The sequence below is a fragment of the Solanum stenotomum genome, chromosome 8 (genome assembly GCF_019186545.1).
Source record: "Solanum stenotomum isolate F172 chromosome 8, ASM1918654v1, whole genome shotgun sequence".
Lineage (NCBI taxonomy): Eukaryota > Viridiplantae > Streptophyta > Magnoliopsida > Solanales > Solanaceae > Solanum > Solanum stenotomum.
This window is the reverse complement of record NC_064289.1, coordinates 10453024-10473177: the sequence shown is the minus strand read 5'-3', so window position 1 is coordinate 10473177 and position 20154 is coordinate 10453024. Positions and strand designations below refer to the sequence as shown.

The 20154-nt window shown below is 34.4% G+C and overlaps 4 protein-coding genes and 1 pseudogene across 4 annotated transcripts in view; all 5 read left to right on the top strand.

Moving 5' to 3' along the window:
• The first annotated feature begins 209 nt into the window (after nt 1-209).
• LOC125875190 (nucleosome assembly protein 1;4-like) lies at nt 210-4166 on the top strand (annotated as a pseudogene).
• Nucleotides 4167-4889: 723 nt separating this feature from the next.
• Nucleotides 4890-8691, top strand: LOC125875191 (nucleosome assembly protein 1;4-like). The gene is made up of 11 exons (XM_049556292.1): nt 4890-5022; nt 5143-5186; nt 5287-5382; nt 6228-6320; nt 6976-7068; nt 7295-7355; nt 7440-7501; nt 7597-7784; nt 7870-8011; nt 8100-8143; nt 8305-8691. Exons 1-11 carry the CDS (start codon nt 4965-4967, stop codon nt 8510-8512), a joined length of 1089 nt encoding a protein of 362 aa, XP_049412249.1. The 5' UTR covers nt 4890-4964; the 3' UTR covers nt 8513-8691.
• LOC125875187 (beta-galactosidase 17) overlaps nt 5134-20154 on the top strand; it is a 49291-nt gene continuing 34270 nt past the window's right edge. The window contains exon 1 of the mRNA XM_049556284.1: nt 5134-5139. Coding sequence (XP_049412241.1) covers nt 5137-5139 — 3 coding nt within the window. The 5' untranslated portion in view covers nt 5134-5136. The remainder of the gene's footprint in view (nt 5140-20154) is intronic.
• Nucleotides 10781-12275, top strand: LOC125872238 (nucleosome assembly protein 1;4-like). Its single transcript, XM_049552956.1, has 7 exons — nt 10781-10798; nt 11070-11162; nt 11376-11436; nt 11531-11592; nt 11674-11861; nt 11947-12088; nt 12177-12275. Exons 1-7 carry the CDS (start codon nt 10781-10783, stop codon nt 12273-12275), a joined length of 663 nt encoding a protein of 220 aa, XP_049408913.1.
• Nucleotides 12306-13983, top strand: LOC125872237 (polyadenylate-binding protein 2-like; the record flags this gene model as incomplete). The annotated part of the gene is made up of 2 exons (XM_049552955.1): nt 12306-12653; nt 12946-13983. Coding segments are annotated over 2 exons (1014 nt in total), but the record flags the coding sequence as incomplete, so codon positions are not given.

The window sequence follows — 20154 nt, the reverse complement described above, 5'->3', positions numbered from 1 at the left end:
GCTGAACACACATTCTAGAGTTTTAATTCGAATTGAACATGTCATGTAGAGTTCCACAAAATTTCAATATCTACAAAGTTATTTCGCAATTTCATTCCAACCAATTAAATAACCCTATCATAAAATTAATCTCGAAACCGTCATTGCATTAAATTAAATACTATAAATAGCTGCAGGAAAGAAAATAACTTCTCGAATCTCAGCTCAAACAGAATACCGACTCATCCCATAACTGTGACTCTTCAGAGTTCCACTTTTTTCTCTTCGGTTCTTCACAATTCTTTCTGTTTCAATCACATTTTTTCCAACTCTTTCGTCACGAATTCAACATGAGCATTTCGATCAAAGATCACTCGGATTCTGATCTCCTCCCTGCCGCTGCCGCCGGTAAATTCCCGATCATACGTATATATTCAATACCACTGCTTTTCGTTCTAATTGATTCTTATTTTTCTTTATTGTATTGATTTTACGTAGCTTTGAGCGCTGAAGATCGTGCTATTTTGGTAAATGCACTCAAGGTTTGTTCTCTCTCGCTCTGTTTTTTTTTTTCTTCCTGTTCGTTGTATTTTCTTTTAAATTTTCACCTGATTTTCCGTAGCTTTGAGTGTCGAAGATCGATCATACGTTTCTTGTGCATCAAGTTTCGTTTTATAATTGATTTCTTTTGGAAATGTGTAGAATAAGCTTCAGAATTTGGCTATGGAGGACTCGGACATACTTACGAGACTGTCACCACAAGTTAGGAAGCGTGTTGATGCTTTGAGAGATTTGCAGGTTTATTATTCATATTTCTCCGTCTGACTGTTTCATTTTATATGATGGTGACTGATCGACATGGACTTGAGATGTTAATTTGACTCCTCTGTTAAATTAGTGGCAGTAATGGAAGGAGATACTGTAGTGGTTGAAAAATAGTTTAAGATAAAATTAATTTGAAAATATGGAAGTCCTGAAAGTTGTGTAGTACTTACATAATCTTGTCAAATAAATAGAAACGGAGGGAATAATATTTTCATCAGTTCCCTTGGAAGATTTCCTTTATTTTCTTTGCATTGGTGTTACCTTGGAAAATTCTTTTATTGCTTTGATTTGGCTTGGCTTTTCTTTCTCAATCCTTATATGTGCTAATTAGTTTTTGTTCCACATCATTGTTTATTATTTCATATATATTTGTCTTCCATTGTTCGCTTTAAGATCAGTGAGGCTCTTCTCTTATTTTCTGTATTCTGGTCCTTGTGATATATGTGGCGCTAGGAAGGTGAACTTCATATTGAAGTTTCATTAGATTTGTGTGCATGCTTTGGGGGAAGTATATCTTGGTTAATTTCTGTACTATTTCCTGACGTTTGTGATATCCTCTTGTCAAAGAAAGTAATTGAAGCAAAGATTTAACTATATTCCTCTTTTTGAATTCGATCTCTTTTGATTTTTTATAACCATGGTGTCCCATCTTGCGCACACCTCATTAATTCCACGGGGTTCCTATTACCCCCCACTAATAAAGGTAGCACAGTGATGCCACAAGGTTTTGAAGCAACTATTTTGTGAAACATTCGTTAGTGTTGTTGACAGTAAGTATTGTGCTTTGGTTACACGCCCAGAGTATAAACCGAATGTTATATGCTGGAATAGGCAGCAACAGTTGCCTCAGTTAGCCTTCTTCTGGGTGGAGGGGTGAATAACCAGAATATTATAGATATTTCTCCCTGACATTCTTTCCCTTAGCCTTTTATATTCTCTCAGGACATTAACATACATGGATATCTCCTTGACTCTTTCCCAAGAGAAGAACCCTGGTTAGTGCATTGATTTGAGAAACAACATTAGAACACACAGACATTAAAAAGGAAGATTCCAGTGATCAGCCTTAAGAAATTAAAAGGGAAGATTCCAGAAAATATCTCAAATCAGACAAACTGATATTATTTATAGGCCATCTTTTAGGTCTTGGAAGGCTTGAGTATGACATTGCACAAACTGGTGATTGTAACAGTCTATTTTAGTATCAGACAGTCGGGAAGGTTCCTATGCTTAGACATGCTTGATGTTCTGTTGGCGTTTGACCTGGTATTCATGCTTGCTTGTAGAAGAATAGTTTCACAGATATGATGAGTGTGACCGTGTTTATAGAGACAATAATCACCTATTGATTTCTATTGACATTTCACTTGGTGTAAGTTGTGGCCATTGAGAAACAGACTCGCACCGTATGGTTTCTGGAGGACTCATCTCTTATCGATCGGGCTATGCTTTGGTTCCCCCCTCAACCTATCCCAATAAATGATATTTAACTGGTGTTTGTAAACTATGTTTGTAAACGAATAAATTCTAATGATTAATTTGCTAGTTGTGAGTTTCCTTTTCAAACTTTTGGGTCCTTGGGTTTGCATTTTATATTATGTTGACTGTATTGAATCTTCCCATATATTAGATCTTAATTGCTCTTACAAAAGGTAGAAGAGAGCTTGAAGAATTTTCTGTTTATAGGGTCAACATGATGAACTGCAAGCTAAATTTTTGGAGGAAAGTGCTGCACTTGAAACTAAATACCAGAAGCTGTATGAACCGTTGTACACAAAGGTGAAAAGGATAGTTTAATTTGTTCCACATCTGCGTGTATTTTGACAACAAAATCAGCTTCCTCCTTCCCTCCCACTCCACCCCAAAGCAAAGAAGGAAAAAAAAAGAGAGAAGAGACAGGAATAAAAAAAGAAGAAATGTAGAAGTTATAATAACTTTGCAGCTTTTTTGACTCGATATATCCCTGCTTAATTAATCATTTTGTGGTTTCTTCGCAGAGATACGAAATAGTAAATGGCATTGTTGAAGTGGAAGGTCTCAATGTGGCTCCTGTGGACCAGGGTGACAATAAAGGGACAGGAGATGGTAACTTTTGACAGGCTTTTTCTTAATTGGTGTAAATTAATTGCAGAAGGGCTTTAAACTACTTCTTGTGATTTTTAGGTACAGAGAAAGGCGTTCCGAACTTCTGGCTGAATGCTATGCTGAATAACGAGATATTGGCAGAGGAGGTAAATAGCCAAAGCTATTATTGTTTCTTGCAGTAAAGTTCATACATTTAGCTAACTGCGACTCACTCTGCTTTAGATCTCAGAGTATGATGAAGGAGCTTTAGAATTCCTCAAGGATATCAAGTGGTGCAGAGTCAATGATCCAAAGGGTTTTAAGCTTGAATTCTTTTTTGATACAAACCCCTTCTTCAAGAATTCTGTATTGACAAAGACCTATCTCATGGTTGATGATGAACTACCTATATTGGAGAAAGCAATAGGGTAACTGCTGTGTTATTATTTTGGTGTGATATCTTATGGTCCTCTTTTTGTTGGTTTGTTTGATATGGGATGCATTGCAGGACGGAAATTGAATGGTATCCAGGAAAATGCTTGACGCGGAAGATTTTCAAGAAGAAGCAAAAGAATGGATTAAAAAATGTTAAGCCCGAAATCAAGGTTGAGGACTATGAAAGTTTTTTCAACTTTTTCAAACCGCCACAAGTACCTGAAGATGATGCTGGCTTTGATATTCTTAATGATGCTGTAGGTTCAACAACTTAGAAAACTTTATTGATTTTCCGTTGATTATACAAGTGTTTACTAATACTGATGTCATGATTAAACTGAATGTATTCCTTACAGCTTGAACAGCTCCAGAATCAAATGGAACACGATTATGAAATTGGGTATGTAGATTATTTCTTCTTTGCTTGGATGGTCCCTTTAGTATTTATTCACTTCTATTTAGATCTTTGTTCAAATAAATTCCCCGTTTTGTTCTATGCATCATAAGTTGCCTATGTTTTGATCAGAAGAGTGAACTTATTGGTGTTTTATGCTTCCTTTTGCAGCTCAATAATCATGATCAAAGTAATCCCTCATGCAGTAGCATTGTTCACTGGTGAGCTTGGTGAAAACGAGGACTATGAAGCTACGGAATATGATGATGAAGAAGAGAAGCATGAAAAGAAGTGTAACAGAGCACAAACTGAGGAAGGTCAACAGGTGGTGAACGTCCTAATGATTGCAGAGCAAGAGTAGTTTGTAGCTGCACACTAGGTCTAGGTCACAAGCTAATGAGAAACAGCAGCCTCAGAACCATTGGTCGATAAATTTGCCTTAGCCATTCTTTTGTACACATTTTCCCTTTTCTTCTTATTTTGTTTGTGAGTACTCTTGTCATCTCTAGTGGTTTGTTGGTTCTGTGGTGTGCTTTTCTTACCATGAAACATTGGTTTCTATCTCCTGTCTCTGCAGTCGTCTGTGTAGGTTGATACAATACAAACTACGATTGCTTATTGCAAAGGTTTATACATGATTCAACTTTTGTATATATGTGCTACGTAGTATCTTTCTATAATTTCGTTTCAAGTTAGGTAGATACATATATTTCTCACTTGTCTGTATCTACTTTTCCTAATACTGCAGGAGTGAAATTCACAAGCTAATTGTGATTTAGGAACCAATCGGTGCTTCAATAGTCAACTTGTTGCTTCTGTTTTAATATTTTCAAAATTTGAACTTAGCTATTACTGTGAGCTCTGGTGAATTCAACATCAAATTTGCTCTTGTATTAGGGTGCCTAATGAAATATATGATGTATACATAATTTTTTTTCAAAGTTAATTTCAAGGTTAACTACATACTATGGACGGAAGTCGGAACTAATTAACTCAACTAAGGAGGAGTAAAATGAAAGAAATAAAAATACAATCGGCCTTAAATCCCGCAACTTCATATCATAATCTTTTCTCAGCAACCCAACGGCTAGGTACGGGGTACCACCTCTACAACTCGTGGTACAGCTTCAACAAGCTTGAATTCCTTAGTTCATATGGCCCACTCACTCATTCCATATATTTTTGAAATTCGCTTTGCTTTTTCCCTCCCTTTCCTCCTTCACTTATAAATTTTGGGACTTAGGGTTTCCTTTTCTTCACATTCAGTATGAGTAATTTGGACATATATCAGTCCCATCTCTACCCATTCACCGCCGATGCCGCCGGTAAGTTCCCAATCCAGGCAGCGAATGCATATCTTTTCATACATTTTTAACCTTTACATTGTTGTGTTTGTCCATGGCTTTTGGATCCAAGTGATTCTTATTTGTCTTAATTCTATGTAGCTTCATATGCTGAATATCGTGCTGGGTTGGAGATTAAACAGAAGGTTGGTTCTTTTTATTATTTTTTTTGGTGGTTTTTTGTTCTGGTTCATTCTATTTTTAGTTGAAATATTTCACTTTGTTTTTTCTTTTGGAAATGTGTAGGATAACCTTCGGAAATTCAGTGGGAGTCCCTCATCTAAACTTAAGAGTTTGTCACCACAAGTCAGGAAGCGTGTGGAGGCTTTGAAAAACCTTCAGGTTTGTTATTCATATGTTTCAATTAATGTGATGTTGTTTGATCGACACTGAGTTAAGATGTTATATTAGTGGTAGTGGAAGAATATACAATAACTATTTATAAACAAATTCGTATAAGAAACAAACAAAAAAAATTAAAACTTGGTAAAAGTAGGGCGAGTTGGGCAATGACCATTGTTTACCCCATCTTGATCCAACTCATCTCACTCTTTGGGTGGATTAAGAAACCGTCCATTTATCAATCCAGTATATTTTTGACCTACCCAAATTCAACCCAACCACACATTTGACACCCCTACATTAAAGTTTCGTAGTTATTGTGTATATGTGTTGGATGAAGTATTCTTAGTTAATTTGCTTACTATTTCCTGCCTTTTGTGTTTTCCTCATTTGGAAGTTAGTATTGAAGCAAACATTAAACTATAATCGCTAATCAAGAGGGCACCAGGGAGGAAAGAAGAAAGCTGATCATATATGTTGGCTTATATGTCTCTTTGAGTTCAATCTGTCATAAAGTTAGGTTGATGAAACTGTATCTAATGACAGTATTTCTGGAGGAGACACTGTTATTAGGCCATTCTTTCCTCCCCATCCCNCCCCCCCCCCCCCCCCCCCCCGACCCAAGAAATGATGTTTAATTTGCAGGACTACGTTAGTACATGAATAATTTCCCAAAGTACTGATTAATTTGCTTTACTTATAAGTCCTTATTTTCGGTCCAACTTTTTTGGTGTATTTGTGTGTCACATTCTATTGCCCTGTGTTAGATCATTCAATATATTATGTATATTTTAACTGCTCTTGCAAAAGGAAGAAGAGAGTTTGACAGAATTTTCTGTTTGTAGGGTCAACCTGCTGCACTGAAAGCTTTATTGTTGGAGGAGAAGGCTGTACTTAAAGCTGGTTATGAGAAGCTCCATGAATCGTTGCACACGAAGGTGAAACAGCTAATTCAACTTGTTCTGCAGCTTCATGTGTCTTGACAACAATCTGCTCGCCCAGCCACTCCCCAATCCCACCCCAAAAATAGAAAAACATAAAGAAAGAGAAAGGGAAGAGATACTTCTATTTTGTAGAAGTTAGAAGTTAGTACCTTGCACCTGTTTTGACTAAAACTTCTTTGGATATTGAGTCATCACTAGAGAGATTCAAAGAATTTAACATGTTATAGTATCTATCATAGAACTATCGCACCAAACATGCAAGTTTAGTAGACATCTGGTTTTGACAAAGAAATGCGTTGCAGTATCCCTTCAAAACAATTTTTATTCCTTTCTAACCAGGTAATCCACAAGAAGCTGTATATAATGATTGTATTTCTAGAGCAGGCACACTCTTATAGGCCATTCTTTCCTCCATCTCCTTCGGACCAGCAAAAGATATTTAATTTGCATGACTACGTTTATACATGAGCAAATTTTCATTCTAATGGTTAATTTGCTTTACTAGGTCCTTATTTTCAATGCCAACTTCTTGGTCTTTGGAATTTCATGTCACATTCTGTTGCCTGTATTAGATCATCCAATATTGTGTACATTTTCACTGCTTTTGCAAAAGGAAGAAATAGAGATTGAAAGAATTTTCTGTTTGTAGAGTGAACGCGATGCGCTACAAGCTTTATTTTTGAAGGAGAAGGCTGTACTTGAAGCTAAATATGAGAAGCTGCATGAATCGTTGCACATGAAGGTGAAAAGGATAACTCAACCTGTGTCTTGACAATGTAACAGCTGGCCAGCCATTCCCCAGTCCCCATCCGAAATAAAATAAATAAGTAAAAAGAATATGAAAGAGATATGAAAGTATAGAAGAAAGAAATACTTCTATGTTGTTGAAGTTAGTAACCTTGCAGCTGTTTTGATTCAAATTTCTTTGAATATCCATCCTGGTTTATCATTTTCCTGTTTCTTCGCAGAGATATGAAATAGTGAATGGTATTGTTGAAGTAGAAGGTGATAATATGGGGACAGGAGATGGTAAACTGTGGCATGCTCTTTCTTACATTCATGCAGAATTAATTGCAGACGGGCTTTAATCTTTTGTTGTGAACTTTTGTACAGAGAAAGGTGTTCCCAACTTCTGGTTGACTGCAATGAAGGCCTTTGAGATATACGAAGATGAGGTAATATCATCATTTCTTGCAGTACTCTGTTGTATTGATGATTGAACTGACTGCAATACATTGATGATTGAACTGACTGCAAAACACTGTTGCAGATGAACATCTCACCGCAGGATGAAGAAGCTTTAAAGTACCTCAAGGATATCAAGTGTTGTACAGTCGATCATCCAAAGGGTTTTAAGCTTGATTTTTTCTTTGATACAAACCCTTTTTTCAAGAATTCTGTGTTGACAAAGACTTGTCACAAAAGGATAAAAAAGGATATGGCAAATAACATAACATGGTAAATTCTTCTGTCTTGTTACTTTGGTTTGATATCTTATGATCCTTTTTGTGTTGGTTTGTTTGATGTGTGGGATGCGTTGCAGGACGGATATTGAATGGTATCCAGGAAAATGCTTGACAAAGAGGATAGTAAAATGCAATCCAAATAAGAAGTTAAAAAATGCTAAGCCCATGATCAGGAATGTGGATTGGGAAGACTTTTTCAATTTTTTCAAACCGCCACCGGTACCTAAACTTCTACTTTATTCATTTACTGTTAAATGTACCAACTTTTCATCTGATATCATAACTAAGCCAAATGTATTTCTCACAGGTTACAGGACTCCAGTGTCATATGCAAGAAGATTATGAAATTGGGTCTGCACATTTCTTCTTTGCTTGGATTGTGCCTCTAGTACAAATTCACTTTATTTAGACTTTGTCCTTTTAAATTCCACTTTTGTTCTACACATCATAAATTGCTATTGTTTGAATTAGAAGAGTATATTTGATGTTATATTTTCTGCTTCCATTCGCAGCTCAATATTTCGGAACAAAATAATCCCTCAAGCAGTGAAATGGTTTACTCGTGGTGTAGCTGAAAAAGAAGACTCGAAGAAAATGGAATATCATTTTACTCGACATGTAACGAGGCAAGACAATTTTGAAGAAGACGACAACAGTGAGGATGATTATGATCATCATCATGTTGGATATCAACATCATAGTGGATACCATTCCTGTTAATGGAAAGTCCATAGGAATTCCAGTTTTCCTAAGAATGAATAGCAGATATATTTATCAGGAATTCGGACAAGTCAAATTGACAACAAAGCTTTACATGACAACAATGTTGGAATTGTTCTGTCTTCTGGTTTTGAAAATGCAAACAAGAAAATAACTCTTTTCCTACTCTTTATTTTCGTGGACTCGTTTTTGTTTATTCTTTCTTATCTTACGTGAAAGACAAAGTGTCTCTCATTGGTTGTTGAAAAAACTTTTATCCTCCTTGTATTGATTTGTTTTCCCTAGGGATTGTAAAGAGCTAGTAAAAGGGAGTGGTCTCGTATACATGAGAATTGGGCTTACAAGACAAAACAGGTTGATTTGACCCCTCTTGAGCAAGATGTATATGACACCTAATCCAAAATCCAATTTTGCAAGAAAATTATGTGTACAAGTCTGCAAGAATGCGTGTAGATTCATTTTCTCTTTAATGACTAATTTATTTGATGATTTGAATGACCAATTCAGATTTATAGCCTGTATAAACCAGCCTACAGCGAAATACTATCCTCAAAGTTCTTCTCCTTCTAGTTAGCATTTGTTTCTGCAAACTCCAAACTTCCAGCCACTAATGTAAGTGTTTGGGAGTGATGTGCCCATTGTTTATCGTGTAAAATTGAAAAAAGTAGTTTTGCTTTTAATGTGGAAAATGATATTTGAAAATCGATTATATTTGGCTATTGGAAGTTGTTTTTGACATTTTGTGAGTAATTTGGAGTGAAAAAAAGTGAAACATTTTTGTTGTTTTTCAAATTCCAGAAGAAGTTGAATTTCAAAGTTCTTTGGCTAAACGTGTTTTTCCGAGTTAAAACTCGAAAAAAGTGAAAAAATTTCATGATCAAATCCTAATGGCCCAAGCCCCAAGAAACTCCAATGTTGTTTCCTCAGCTACCCAACGACTAGGTACCACCTCCACAACTCCTGGTACAACTTCCACAAGCTTGAATTCGTTAGTTTTATTCTCACGAGGTGACAGATTCTGGGCCCGCTCACTCATCCCCGTATCTTTTTGAAAATCTCCTTGGAGTTTCCCTCCTTTTCCTCTTCCACTTATAAATTTTGGGACTTAGGGTTTCTCTTTCTTCACATTCAGTATGAGTAATTTGAACATATATCAGACCCATCTCTACCCATTCACCGCTGATGCCGCCGGTAAATTCCTAATCTAGGCAGCGAATGCACTATTTTACACTGTTGTCAGTTTTCTTTTGTGTGTTGATTCTTATTTGTCTTACTTCTATGTAGCTTCGTATGCTGAATATCGTTCTGAGTTGGAGATTGAACGGAAGGTTTGTTCATTTTTATGTGTTTTTGTTCTATTTTAGTTCAAATATTTCACTTTGTTTTTTTCTTGTATATTGTAGTAATTTCTATTGTATTGGAAATGTGTAGGATAACATTTGGAAATTCGTTGGGTGTCCCTTGGCGATACTTAAGACTCTGTCACCACAAGTTAGGAAGCGTGTGGAGGCTTTGAGAAACCTTCAGGTTTATTAATCAACTAATGTGATGGTTGTTTGATCGACATTGAGTTAAGATGTTATGTTAGTGGTAGTGGAAGAAGATACTATAATTGCCCAGAAGTTACTTTAATGGAAAAAAATCAAACATTAAGATCTGAATACTTAAATTAAGATACTATAATTTCAAGTCACATTCTGATGCTTGTATTAGATCATCCAATATATTGTGTAGATTTTAACTGCTCTTGCAAAAGGAAGAAAGAGAGCTTGACAGAATTTTCCGTTTGTAGGGTCAACCTGTTGCGCTGAAAGCTTTATTGTCAGAGGAGAAGGCTGTACTTAAAGCCGGTTATGAGAAAGTGCTTGAATCGTTGCACACGAAGGTGAAAAAGGCTAATTCAACTTGTTCTGCATCTTCATGTGTCTTGACAACAATATCTGCTTGCCCAGCCACTCCCCAATCCCCGCCCCCAATAAAAAGAATGAAAAAGGAACATATAGGAAAGTAAAGAAGGAAGGGATACTTCTATTTTGTAGAAGTTAGTACCTTGCAACTGTTTTGACTCAAATTTCTTTGGATATTGAGTCATCACTACGGAGATCCCCAAAAATTAATTTACCGAGCCATATGATCTATCATAGAGCTATTCCACCAAATATACAAGTTTTGTAGACATCTGGTTTTGACAAAGAAATGTGTTGTGGTATCCCTTTAAAACAATTTTCATTCCTTTCCAACCAGATAATCCATAAGAAGCTGTATTTAATGACTGCACTTCTGGAGGTGACATACTGTTATAGGCCAGTCTTCTCTTCCCATCACCCTGGACCAGCAAAAGATATTTAATTTGCATGACTTCATTTACACACGAATAAATTTTCATTCTAATGATTAATTTTCTTTACTTCCATGTCCCCATTATCAATGCCAACTTTTGGTCCTTTGATTTTCATGTCACATTATGTTGCATGTATTAGATCATCCAACATTGTGTACATTTTCACTGCTCTTGCGAAAGGAAGAAAGAGAGATTGACAGAATTTTCTGTTTGTAGAGTGAACGTGATGGGCTTAAAGCTTTATTTTCGAAGGAGAAGGCTGTACTTGAAGCTAAATATGAGAAGCTGCATGGATCGTTGAACTCGAAGGTGAAAAGGATAACTCAACTTGTGTCATCAACGTAACTGCTTGCCAGCCACTCCCCAATCCCCACCCCAAATAAAAAAGAAAAAGAAAGAGATAGGAAAAATAGAGAAGGAAGAAATATTTCTATTTTGTAGAAGTTAGTAATCTTGCAGCTGTTTTGACTCAAATTTCTTTGGAAATCCATCCTGGTTAATCATTTTCTGGTTTCTTTGCAGAGATATGAAATAGTAAATGGTGTTGTTGACGTGAAAGGTGATAATATGGGGACAGGAGATGGTAAACTGTGACATGCTCTTTCTTACATAGTTACATTCATGCAGAATTAATTGCAGACGGGCTTTAATCTTGTTGTTATGAACTTTTGATACAGAGAAAGGTGTTCCCAACTTCTGGCTGACTGCATTGAAGTCCTATGCGAAATACGAAGAGGAGGTAAATAATTAAAGTTATCATTGCTTCTTGCAGTAATCCATATATTGATGATTGAACTGACCGCAAGTCACTCTGTGGTAGATCTACATCTCAAAGCGGGATGAAGAAGCTTTAAAATTCCTCAAGGATATTAAGTGGTGCAGGGTCGATCATCCAAAGGGTTTTAAGTTTGATTTCTTTTTTGATACAAACCCTTTTTTCAAGAATTCTGTATTGACAAAGACCTGTCACAAAAGGGTAAATATGGCTATGGCAGAAGACGTAACATGGTAAATTCTGCTGTCTTATAATTTTGGTTCGATATCTTATGATCCTTTTTGTGTTGGTTTGTTTGATGAGTGGGACGTGTTGCAGGACGGATATTGAATGGTTTCCAGGAAAATGCTTGACAAAGAAGATTGTAAAATGCAATCCAAATAAGAGGTTAATAAGTGCTAAACCAATGATCAGAACTGTCAATTGTCAAAGTTTTTTCAGTTTCTTCAAACAGCCACCGGTACCTAAACTTCGACTTAATTCATTTACTGTTAAATGTACTAATATTTCATCTGAAGTCATAACTAAGCCAAATGTATTTCTGACAGGTCCAAGAACTCCCGTATCATATGCAAGTAGATTATGAAGATTATGAAATTGGGTCTGTAGATCATTTCTCTTTGCTTGGATGTTGCCTTTTGAGTTGATCACTTTTATTTATATCATTGTCCTTATAAATTCCACTTTTTGTTCTATGCATCATAAGTTGCCGTTGTTTGAATCAGAAGAGTAAATGTGATCTTATATTTTCTGCTTCCATTCACAGCTCAATAATTCGGAACAAAATAATTTCTCAAGCAGTGTTGTGGTTTACTGGTGAGGCTAAACATGATGAAGACGGCAATGATTATGATGATGAAGATGACGACGATGATTATGCTTATGATAATGATTATGAGGACGACAACAATGATGACGACAATGGTTATGATTATGATTATGATGATGTCTACGACAACGACGATGAATATGCCGAGTATTATGATGGGGAAGAAGAGGAAGAAGAAGAGAAGCCGGAAAAGAAGGTGACATTTGTTTTCCCTGCTTCTATTCAACTAATTTCCTTGCCGCACAGTTTTCTCTACCCTAAAAAATTGAAAAGGGTCCTCTTCATTTTCTTTCAGCTCTATTCTCTGGTGATTCCTATCTCCATTTTACCCTTTCCTCTCCTCCATTTTACTCTTCTAGAGTTTTTTCCTTATTACTGATTAATTACAAGAGGAGATGGAACTGAAAAATATCATTTTTTGTTTTGGAAGCTTCTATGGAAGTCTAAACTTTGTTGTTCTAGAAGGTTCTGAGGATACTTATGTGCAGATTCAGGTGCAGCATCGGAGTCCAGTGACGAGAGGAATTGGTGTGGCAGCAGCCGCAGCTACTGGTGGCACTGCCACCACAGCTGTTCCAGGTGGTGTTGCAAACCAGTTCAAGCCTACGTCTCTGTACATAGGAGACTTGGACATCAACGTGACAGATACACAACTGTACCAGCTGTTTAACCAAGCGGGTCAGGTTATATCGGTTAGGATTTGTAGGGACTTTAGCACTCGGAGATCCCTTGGCTATGGCTTCGTCAACTACAGCAACCCTCAGGATGCTGCAAGGGCAATGGAGATGTTAGATTTCACTCCTGTTAATGGAAAGTCCATTAGGGTGAAGCGCTCTCATAGGGATCCTAATTCTCCTAAGAATAGAACAGCTAATCTATTTATCAGGAATTTGGACAAGTCAATCGACATCGAAGCTTTACATGACACCTTTTCAAGCTTTGGTCACATTCCTTCTTGCAAGATAGTTACTGATTCTAATGGCCGGTCGAAGGGTTATGGTTTTGTACAATTTGACAATGATGAATCCGCTCAAAGTGCCATAGATAAGTTAAATGGTATGCTCATCAATGGTAAGCAAGTGTATGTTGCACATGCTCTTTGCAAAGAGAAGAGTGGCAGAGGCACAAGCTGGGGAAGGTCAATGGAGTGGTGAACGTCCTCCAGTGCGCAGGCAATAGTAATTTGTGGTGGTTGCCCACTAGGCTAAAAGCTATGGGGAAGGACCAATCTTGAAACCCTTGGTTGATAAATTTGCCTTCGCCTCATTTTGGTATGTTCATCTTTCCTTTTTGTCTATTCGTTTTTCCCATCTTTCTCTTTAGTCTTTACTTGTTGGCAGTGATTTTGTGATCTCTCAGGGTTATTTTTTGTTGCCTGTTGTCAGCCTTTTGTTATCATGATATATTTGGCTTTCTTCCCCACCTTTTTCTATCACCCTCCTCTTTACCGCCCTAGGTAGTTTGTTACAGCTATGATTGTCTATTGTGAAGGTTAATAGATGATCCAATTTTGTATCTACTATATATATATACTAGCTGCCTAGTAAATGTCATTTCGGATTATGTAAATATGTTATCGAATTCTGTGTTTTTACTTCTCTTTACTAATGATAAAATACCGTAAGAATGAAATTTTCTATAATGAAGTACCAATGTGGAAAGGAGGAGAGTCCTAAATAGAAATGAGAAATTTGCGGCCAGTAAAGTCAAACTCAAACAGCACGCCAAAAACATGGGTCATTACCTGATTGCCAAACTTGTTCTTGACAAGAGAGAGTTGCTCCGATGGTAGACATCCTTCACTTCCAACTTGAATGTAATGAGTTCGAATCACAAGGGAGCAAAAATGTGGGGCACGTAGTGAGAGGGGTAAAAAAATGAATAAAAAATAGGGCTGGCATATTGGCTAGCTGAAAGGGATGTCTGATTTTGATTAAACAAGAGTGAGAAATATCCTGAATTTGAGTGTGATTGTAATATGGGCATATGCCTTCCGCCTACCCGTGAGCATGAGGTCCCCATTGTGATTTGTGTGTGAATTTGAAACTAATAATCGAGGTCTGGCATATTGGCTTATCACGTTTAATTTATAACAATGCCAATTGCATGTTGACACTTGTTTGGTCAGTTTGAGTTGGTGACTTGGAAGAAAAGTACTACCTACCTTTCTGTGTCCGTAAAATGAGAAGTTTATAGTTAAATTATTTTTGAATATAAGTTGAATTCTTTTACGAGATAAGACACATATGGGCCATAGAGAGCTATGTTTATTGTCGGGTCACGGACGACTCTGCTCATGCGTCCCCATCAGCCAGACAGTCACTCCTTTGCAGCTTCCCGGAAGTTGTGACTTGTGAGTAGAATTTTCCTCTTTAATCTGCTGTGTACTTTCTGAATATAAATAAACACAATAACAAAATATACTCATGGCATTTCCCACAGGCTTTTAGTTTTGTTCTTTCTTTTATTTTGGGGCAGATATAGGGTTTTGAGTGCGGGATTTCGGGAATCTAATATCTTTTGTGCAAATAAAGTATTTATATTGAGAAATCTATTAAATATATAAGAAATATGTGTTGAAAATCTAGTAACAAAGTATGTACTTGGTCCAGCGGTAAAAAATGGAACTCACTTTGTTGCTCTCATTCATGAGGGTTCAATTTCCCAAGGGCACTTATAACAGAGTTCTTGTTTTTTTTTTAATTTGAGATCGTTAGAAACTCATAAACTTCAAAACTTATATTTGATTCAGCTAAAGTGTCCTTTTTAGTGAGAATATGTACCATTCTAAGCAGGGTCGATGATAAGTTTCAGCATTTATGCCTTCCACAAGTAATATTTTTTATTTTCTTATCAAATATCAATATGAAAATTAAAACGATCATTTATTTTTCGACAAAGTACTTTTCCTTCATACACCCTTCAACATTTTCAGAATCAAAGTTTCACCATCACTCTTTAAACAAAATATTTTCCCTTCATTTTCTTAATAATATAAAATTATGAAATTGGCACGTACGGAGATGTCAATAAGTGTTCTATTGGAAACGAATGTGGTTATTTCGTTTTTAATTAGAGGCCTGTTTTAAGTTGAGTATGAAAAAAATCCTTTGGTAGAAAATGTTTCTGCTGAGATTTTCGAGTATTTGAATTAGGGCCCGTTTGGCCATGCGATATGATATCATGATATGAAATCATGATATGGTATTATGATATGGAATAATGAGATGAAATTGAAGGTTTGTTTGGACATGCGATATGGAATTTTTGTGTTGTATATTTTCTCATAAACATAAAAATCCCATAAGTTGTAAAACTATTAAAATAACCCCAATTGTTTATTCAATCTTATCAAATAAACAAAAATTATAAAATCGCATAATAAATTATTACAAAGTTATTTGTTCTTCAGTTAAATAATTGTTTCATCTAACTTTAATTTAATTAAAAAAAATTGAACATAAATTGTACTTGATATGTTCATATCTCTCAACTACTCTTACAAATAACCTATAAAGTAGAAAAAAAACATACATTAGTGAGTAAATATTAACTTAGAAGTTAAATGCACTAAGATAAAAATTAACAAACATCACTAACTTCTAACTATTTACAAGAAAAATCAATAGTTAAATATTATTGAATAACGAAATTTTAAAAAGTTACCACAAGTTTGAGTCAAAAACACTTCTAATAAAATTTAATCAAAAAAATTATAACTAGTCCACTTGACTAAATATTAATAACTAATTGATCAAATTTTCCTAAGTCCTCAATCAATTGGACTTGATATCCTTCAGTCATGTGAACGAACATTTTGCAAATACTAAGATTAAGAAAGTGCGGCACCGCCAATGAAAATTGTCTTTTATCAATATTATGCTTAGTCATAAGATTAAGACGTTTTTTTTTATTATGAAAAATCAAAAAAGTATTACTCCCTTTGTTCTCATTTATATTCACCAAATGAATTTCTACTTTATCATTTATATTCACCAAATTTAAAGTGATAATAAATTTTATATTGGTGAGAATAATAAATTTTAAAAAGTAATGATGTGATTATAAATTTTATTTACATATGAAACAAATGGTTAGTAGATATAAATGTGAGGTTGTTTTAACAAAATATAAACTCATGGATCAATTATTGTATTAAAATATCTCAAATCATGATATGAAATCACATGGTGATTCCATATCATGGTTTTTGGAGAATATGATATCACCTCTCATGATATGGAATCATGAGATGAAATCAGCAAAATCGCATGTCCAAACTCTGATTTCATTTTACGATACCATATCATGATATGATATCGCATGGCCAAGCGCCTACTTAGTCAAATTTCAAAAGTGCTATTACATGTAATAAATAAATTAAACAAAAGACAAAAGTGGGTCCCTTCTTGCTAATTTCCTCTGCTCTACAGCATCCAGCACTTAATAAGCTTTCTCCTTGATAAATTTTACGAAGGGATGTCCCAATATAAAAAGTAATCACACGATAAATAGAAATAAGGAAAGTTATATATATATATTAGATACTGGTGTTCGTGTTAGCACAGACTCAATATGTATTATTTTTTATTTCAATTTATATGACATAGACAAAATTAAAGAGTTAATCAAACTTTAATATTAATTTTAAATAGTTCAAATTTTTAATTATTGTTAACTATGTTAATTTTTTTTATGTCTTTTAACATTATAAATTGCTAATTATTATTGTATGATTTGTAATATCTTTTATGCAATTTTCAAATAATAAAGGTTATTTCTTCTTTCTCAATTTATGTGATACTAATAAAATTTCAAGATTCAATCAATTTTTTTGTCTTTGAAATATTTCTAGTTGTTAATTACTGTAATTTATAGTACTTTCTAAGAAATTTTCAAATAATATATATTATTTCATTTGTCCCAATTTATGTGTCATCGATAAAATTTGAAGAGTCAATCAGATCTTTTATATATTTTTATATCTTTGGAACATTTAAGTAAATTATTATCGTGATTTATAAAATTTATTTAAAAAATTAAAAAAAAAACGAATTCATTGTAGAAAAATTACCAAAGCATCCTTCAATACATCAATAATGGATCCCACTTTTTGTTTAAAAAATATGTATTTTGGGAGGATATTTTTGTCCAAGTGGAAATAGAATAAGTATAAAGTATTAAAGTCTTTTAAAATTTTAAATTGTCAGTTATTATCATATGATTTGTAATATTTTTACACAGCTTTCAAATAATAGAGGTCGTTTCTTCTTTCTCAATTTATGTGGTACTAATAAAATTTTGAGATTCAATCAATTTTTTTTTTGTTTTTGAAATATTTCTAGTTGTTACGATTGTCACAGAGTTACCATCAAGGATAGTTCCGTCATTTGATTCTAATCTGAGCTACTAACATGCCCAGGTATGGGTTTCCACGTGGTTTAAACACAGTAATAACTCACGTCTTTTTTCCCTCTTCCCGGTTCCCACTGACGATTCCCAAGGAGGAAAAATGGTGATTGTTCCGATTTCCCTTTTTGCTTCCTTTTTTGCTTTGTTGCTTCTTTATCATTCTTAACTCAAACTTGTCCACAAATAGCTAGTCATAAGAGTTGTTGTCAAGGTCCTGTTCTGTATAAGGTATCTGATTCATTGTCTAGCTGACAAAATAAAAAGCTGTGTGGGGAAGATAATCTTGGTATAAAGTGCTAAATATGATAAATTGATATAAGCCCTCTCAAGTAAAATAATTTTTAAGAAGAAATTTGAGGGAGCCCTATTCTCCATCAACTTTCGAAAAGGTAACTTCTTGTTCTTCAATCATGAAAAAACAATCCCAAGTCTCCAAGAAAGCAAAATCAGAACAAACAAATCAATGACTTTCAGACCGAGTACATACTTAAATCTATTAACATGTACAAAATGCTATGCAATAAACCATTTCAAATGAAAAAGAAGGTGAAATATTTTTATGCTAAAGCATCATATAGTCATTTTTTCGAATGTACATAGCATATTGTTTATTCTCATAATTTTCTTTGGTTCTGTGCAACAATATTTCAAACACGAAAGAACTGTCAAAATAGCTGTGATATGTGCCCTGTAAACACCATATGCTTTTCATTAGATATTCTCTCTGTCACTTAAAACCGACAAAAATCATCAATGTTCAATTTTCTATTTCAAAGTCGCTGGTGAAATCTTAGTCAAAAGCACACTAACTTCACCAAACATTTTCAAATTTGATATTTAATCTCACTAAAAGATCTCTAATAAAATTCAACAACACATAATCTAAATAATATACAATTTGGAGAAACCCAATTTAAAAGTCAAATTTTGAAGTTTCAGACTTTCTTCGTCTAGATTAGACAAAAGAAGCCACATTATAAAGCTCAAATGGTCTCCAAATCATTAACAAACCATCACAATTTAGTTCAATAAAGTTTTCTTTTGATATATCCAAAACGGCAAACTTCAAATTTCGAAACATTTCGTAACTCTGTTATATTTAATCCAACATCGAGCTTCAATTTCGGGAAAAAATATTTTAAGCTCAAAAACTTATTTTTAATTGAGTTCACAAACTAAAATACAGATGTTTGAAAGTAAATAAAATTAGTGCATGTGTGAATAATCATAGTAGGAGATTTGGAAGCCAGTCGAGCCAAAACTGAAAATTTGTTTTTTAAAAAGCAAATAGTGAAATATCAAATTAAATTTTTCTGAGAAGAAAATCAAAATAGAGAGAGAGAAAATTAATACGTAACAAAGATCCATTGAAGTGAGAGGAGAGAGACAAATGAAAACTGAAGATTGAAAAAGGAGGATTGAAAAGTAGTAGTTAAAGATGTGTCAGCCTAGAAAGAAAAACAACAAAGGCTTAATACGTGTTAATATTACTGAAAAAGTGGTACTATTTACCAATAAGACAATGACTTGACATTAAATTATGGTACAATAAATATTACTTTTTGTATAAGTATTTGTTGCTGTCTTCGTCCTTTAGAAGTGCCACTTCTAAATAAGAGTATATATATATAAATGGAGAATGATTATTTATATGAATGACTTGAGATTGATTCTCCCTCAATGCCTTCTGAGTTGAATTTATCGCATAGAATATGCGTAGTGCAATTTGCATTCTATTCTGCCAAAGAATAGAGATCGTGACAGAGATCGTAGCTCCAGCTCGCTGCGCCTTGATTTCTTTTAATCTGTTAATTTGCTGTCATGCATATACGATCATATTATATACTAGTAATACTAATAGGTCCTGAATTATTTTGGAATATAATGGACCCCAATGCTTTTCCTTTTGCCTCCTCGTGAACTCACAACAGAATTATCCTACGTACCGATAACTACTAGGAATTTTATTTAAAAAAAAAAAAAAAACTACTAGGAGTATTAGAATATACTCAAAATCTGTTAAAGCCAAATTGACTGTATTTTACCTCCAATAACTAAAGATCTTCAAGAAACACTTTGTTAAATTCTCGAAGCTCAGTCTAGAGTAGGTTCTTTATAGGATCAAACGTTTGGCTTAAAGGAAAATGCTTCCTCAGAAAATAGTAAACGATTTACTTAATTTTTTATGTTTGATAAATAAATAAATAAAAAGTATTATTTTAAAAATATTTATATATAATATAGTCAAACACTATAACAAAGGTCAAGGATAGGTGAGAATGGAT

What these genes read in the sequence shown, in the direction of transcription:
- LOC125875191 (XM_049556292.1), top strand. Translation starts at nt 4,965, where the DNA reads ATGAGTAATTTGGACATATATCAGTCCCATCTCTACCCATTCACCGCC. An exon ending in ATTCACCGCCGATGCCGCCG is followed by an intron (nt 5,023 to 5,142) that starts GTAAGTTCCCAA and finishes AATTCTATGTAG; the next exon opens with CTTCATATGCTGAATATCGT. An exon ending in ATGGCAAATAACATAACATG is followed by an intron (nt 7,785 to 7,869) that starts GTAAATTCTTCT and finishes GATGCGTTGCAG; the next exon opens with GACGGATATTGAATGGTATC.
- LOC125872238 (XM_049552956.1), top strand. An exon ending in ATGCGAAATACGAAGAGGAG is followed by an intron (nt 11,593 to 11,673) that starts GTAAATAATTAA and finishes ACTCTGTGGTAG; the next exon opens with ATCTACATCTCAAAGCGGGA. An exon ending in GTTTCTTCAAACAGCCACCG is followed by an intron (nt 12,089 to 12,176) that starts GTACCTAAACTT and finishes TATTTCTGACAG; the next exon opens with GTCCAAGAACTCCCGTATCA.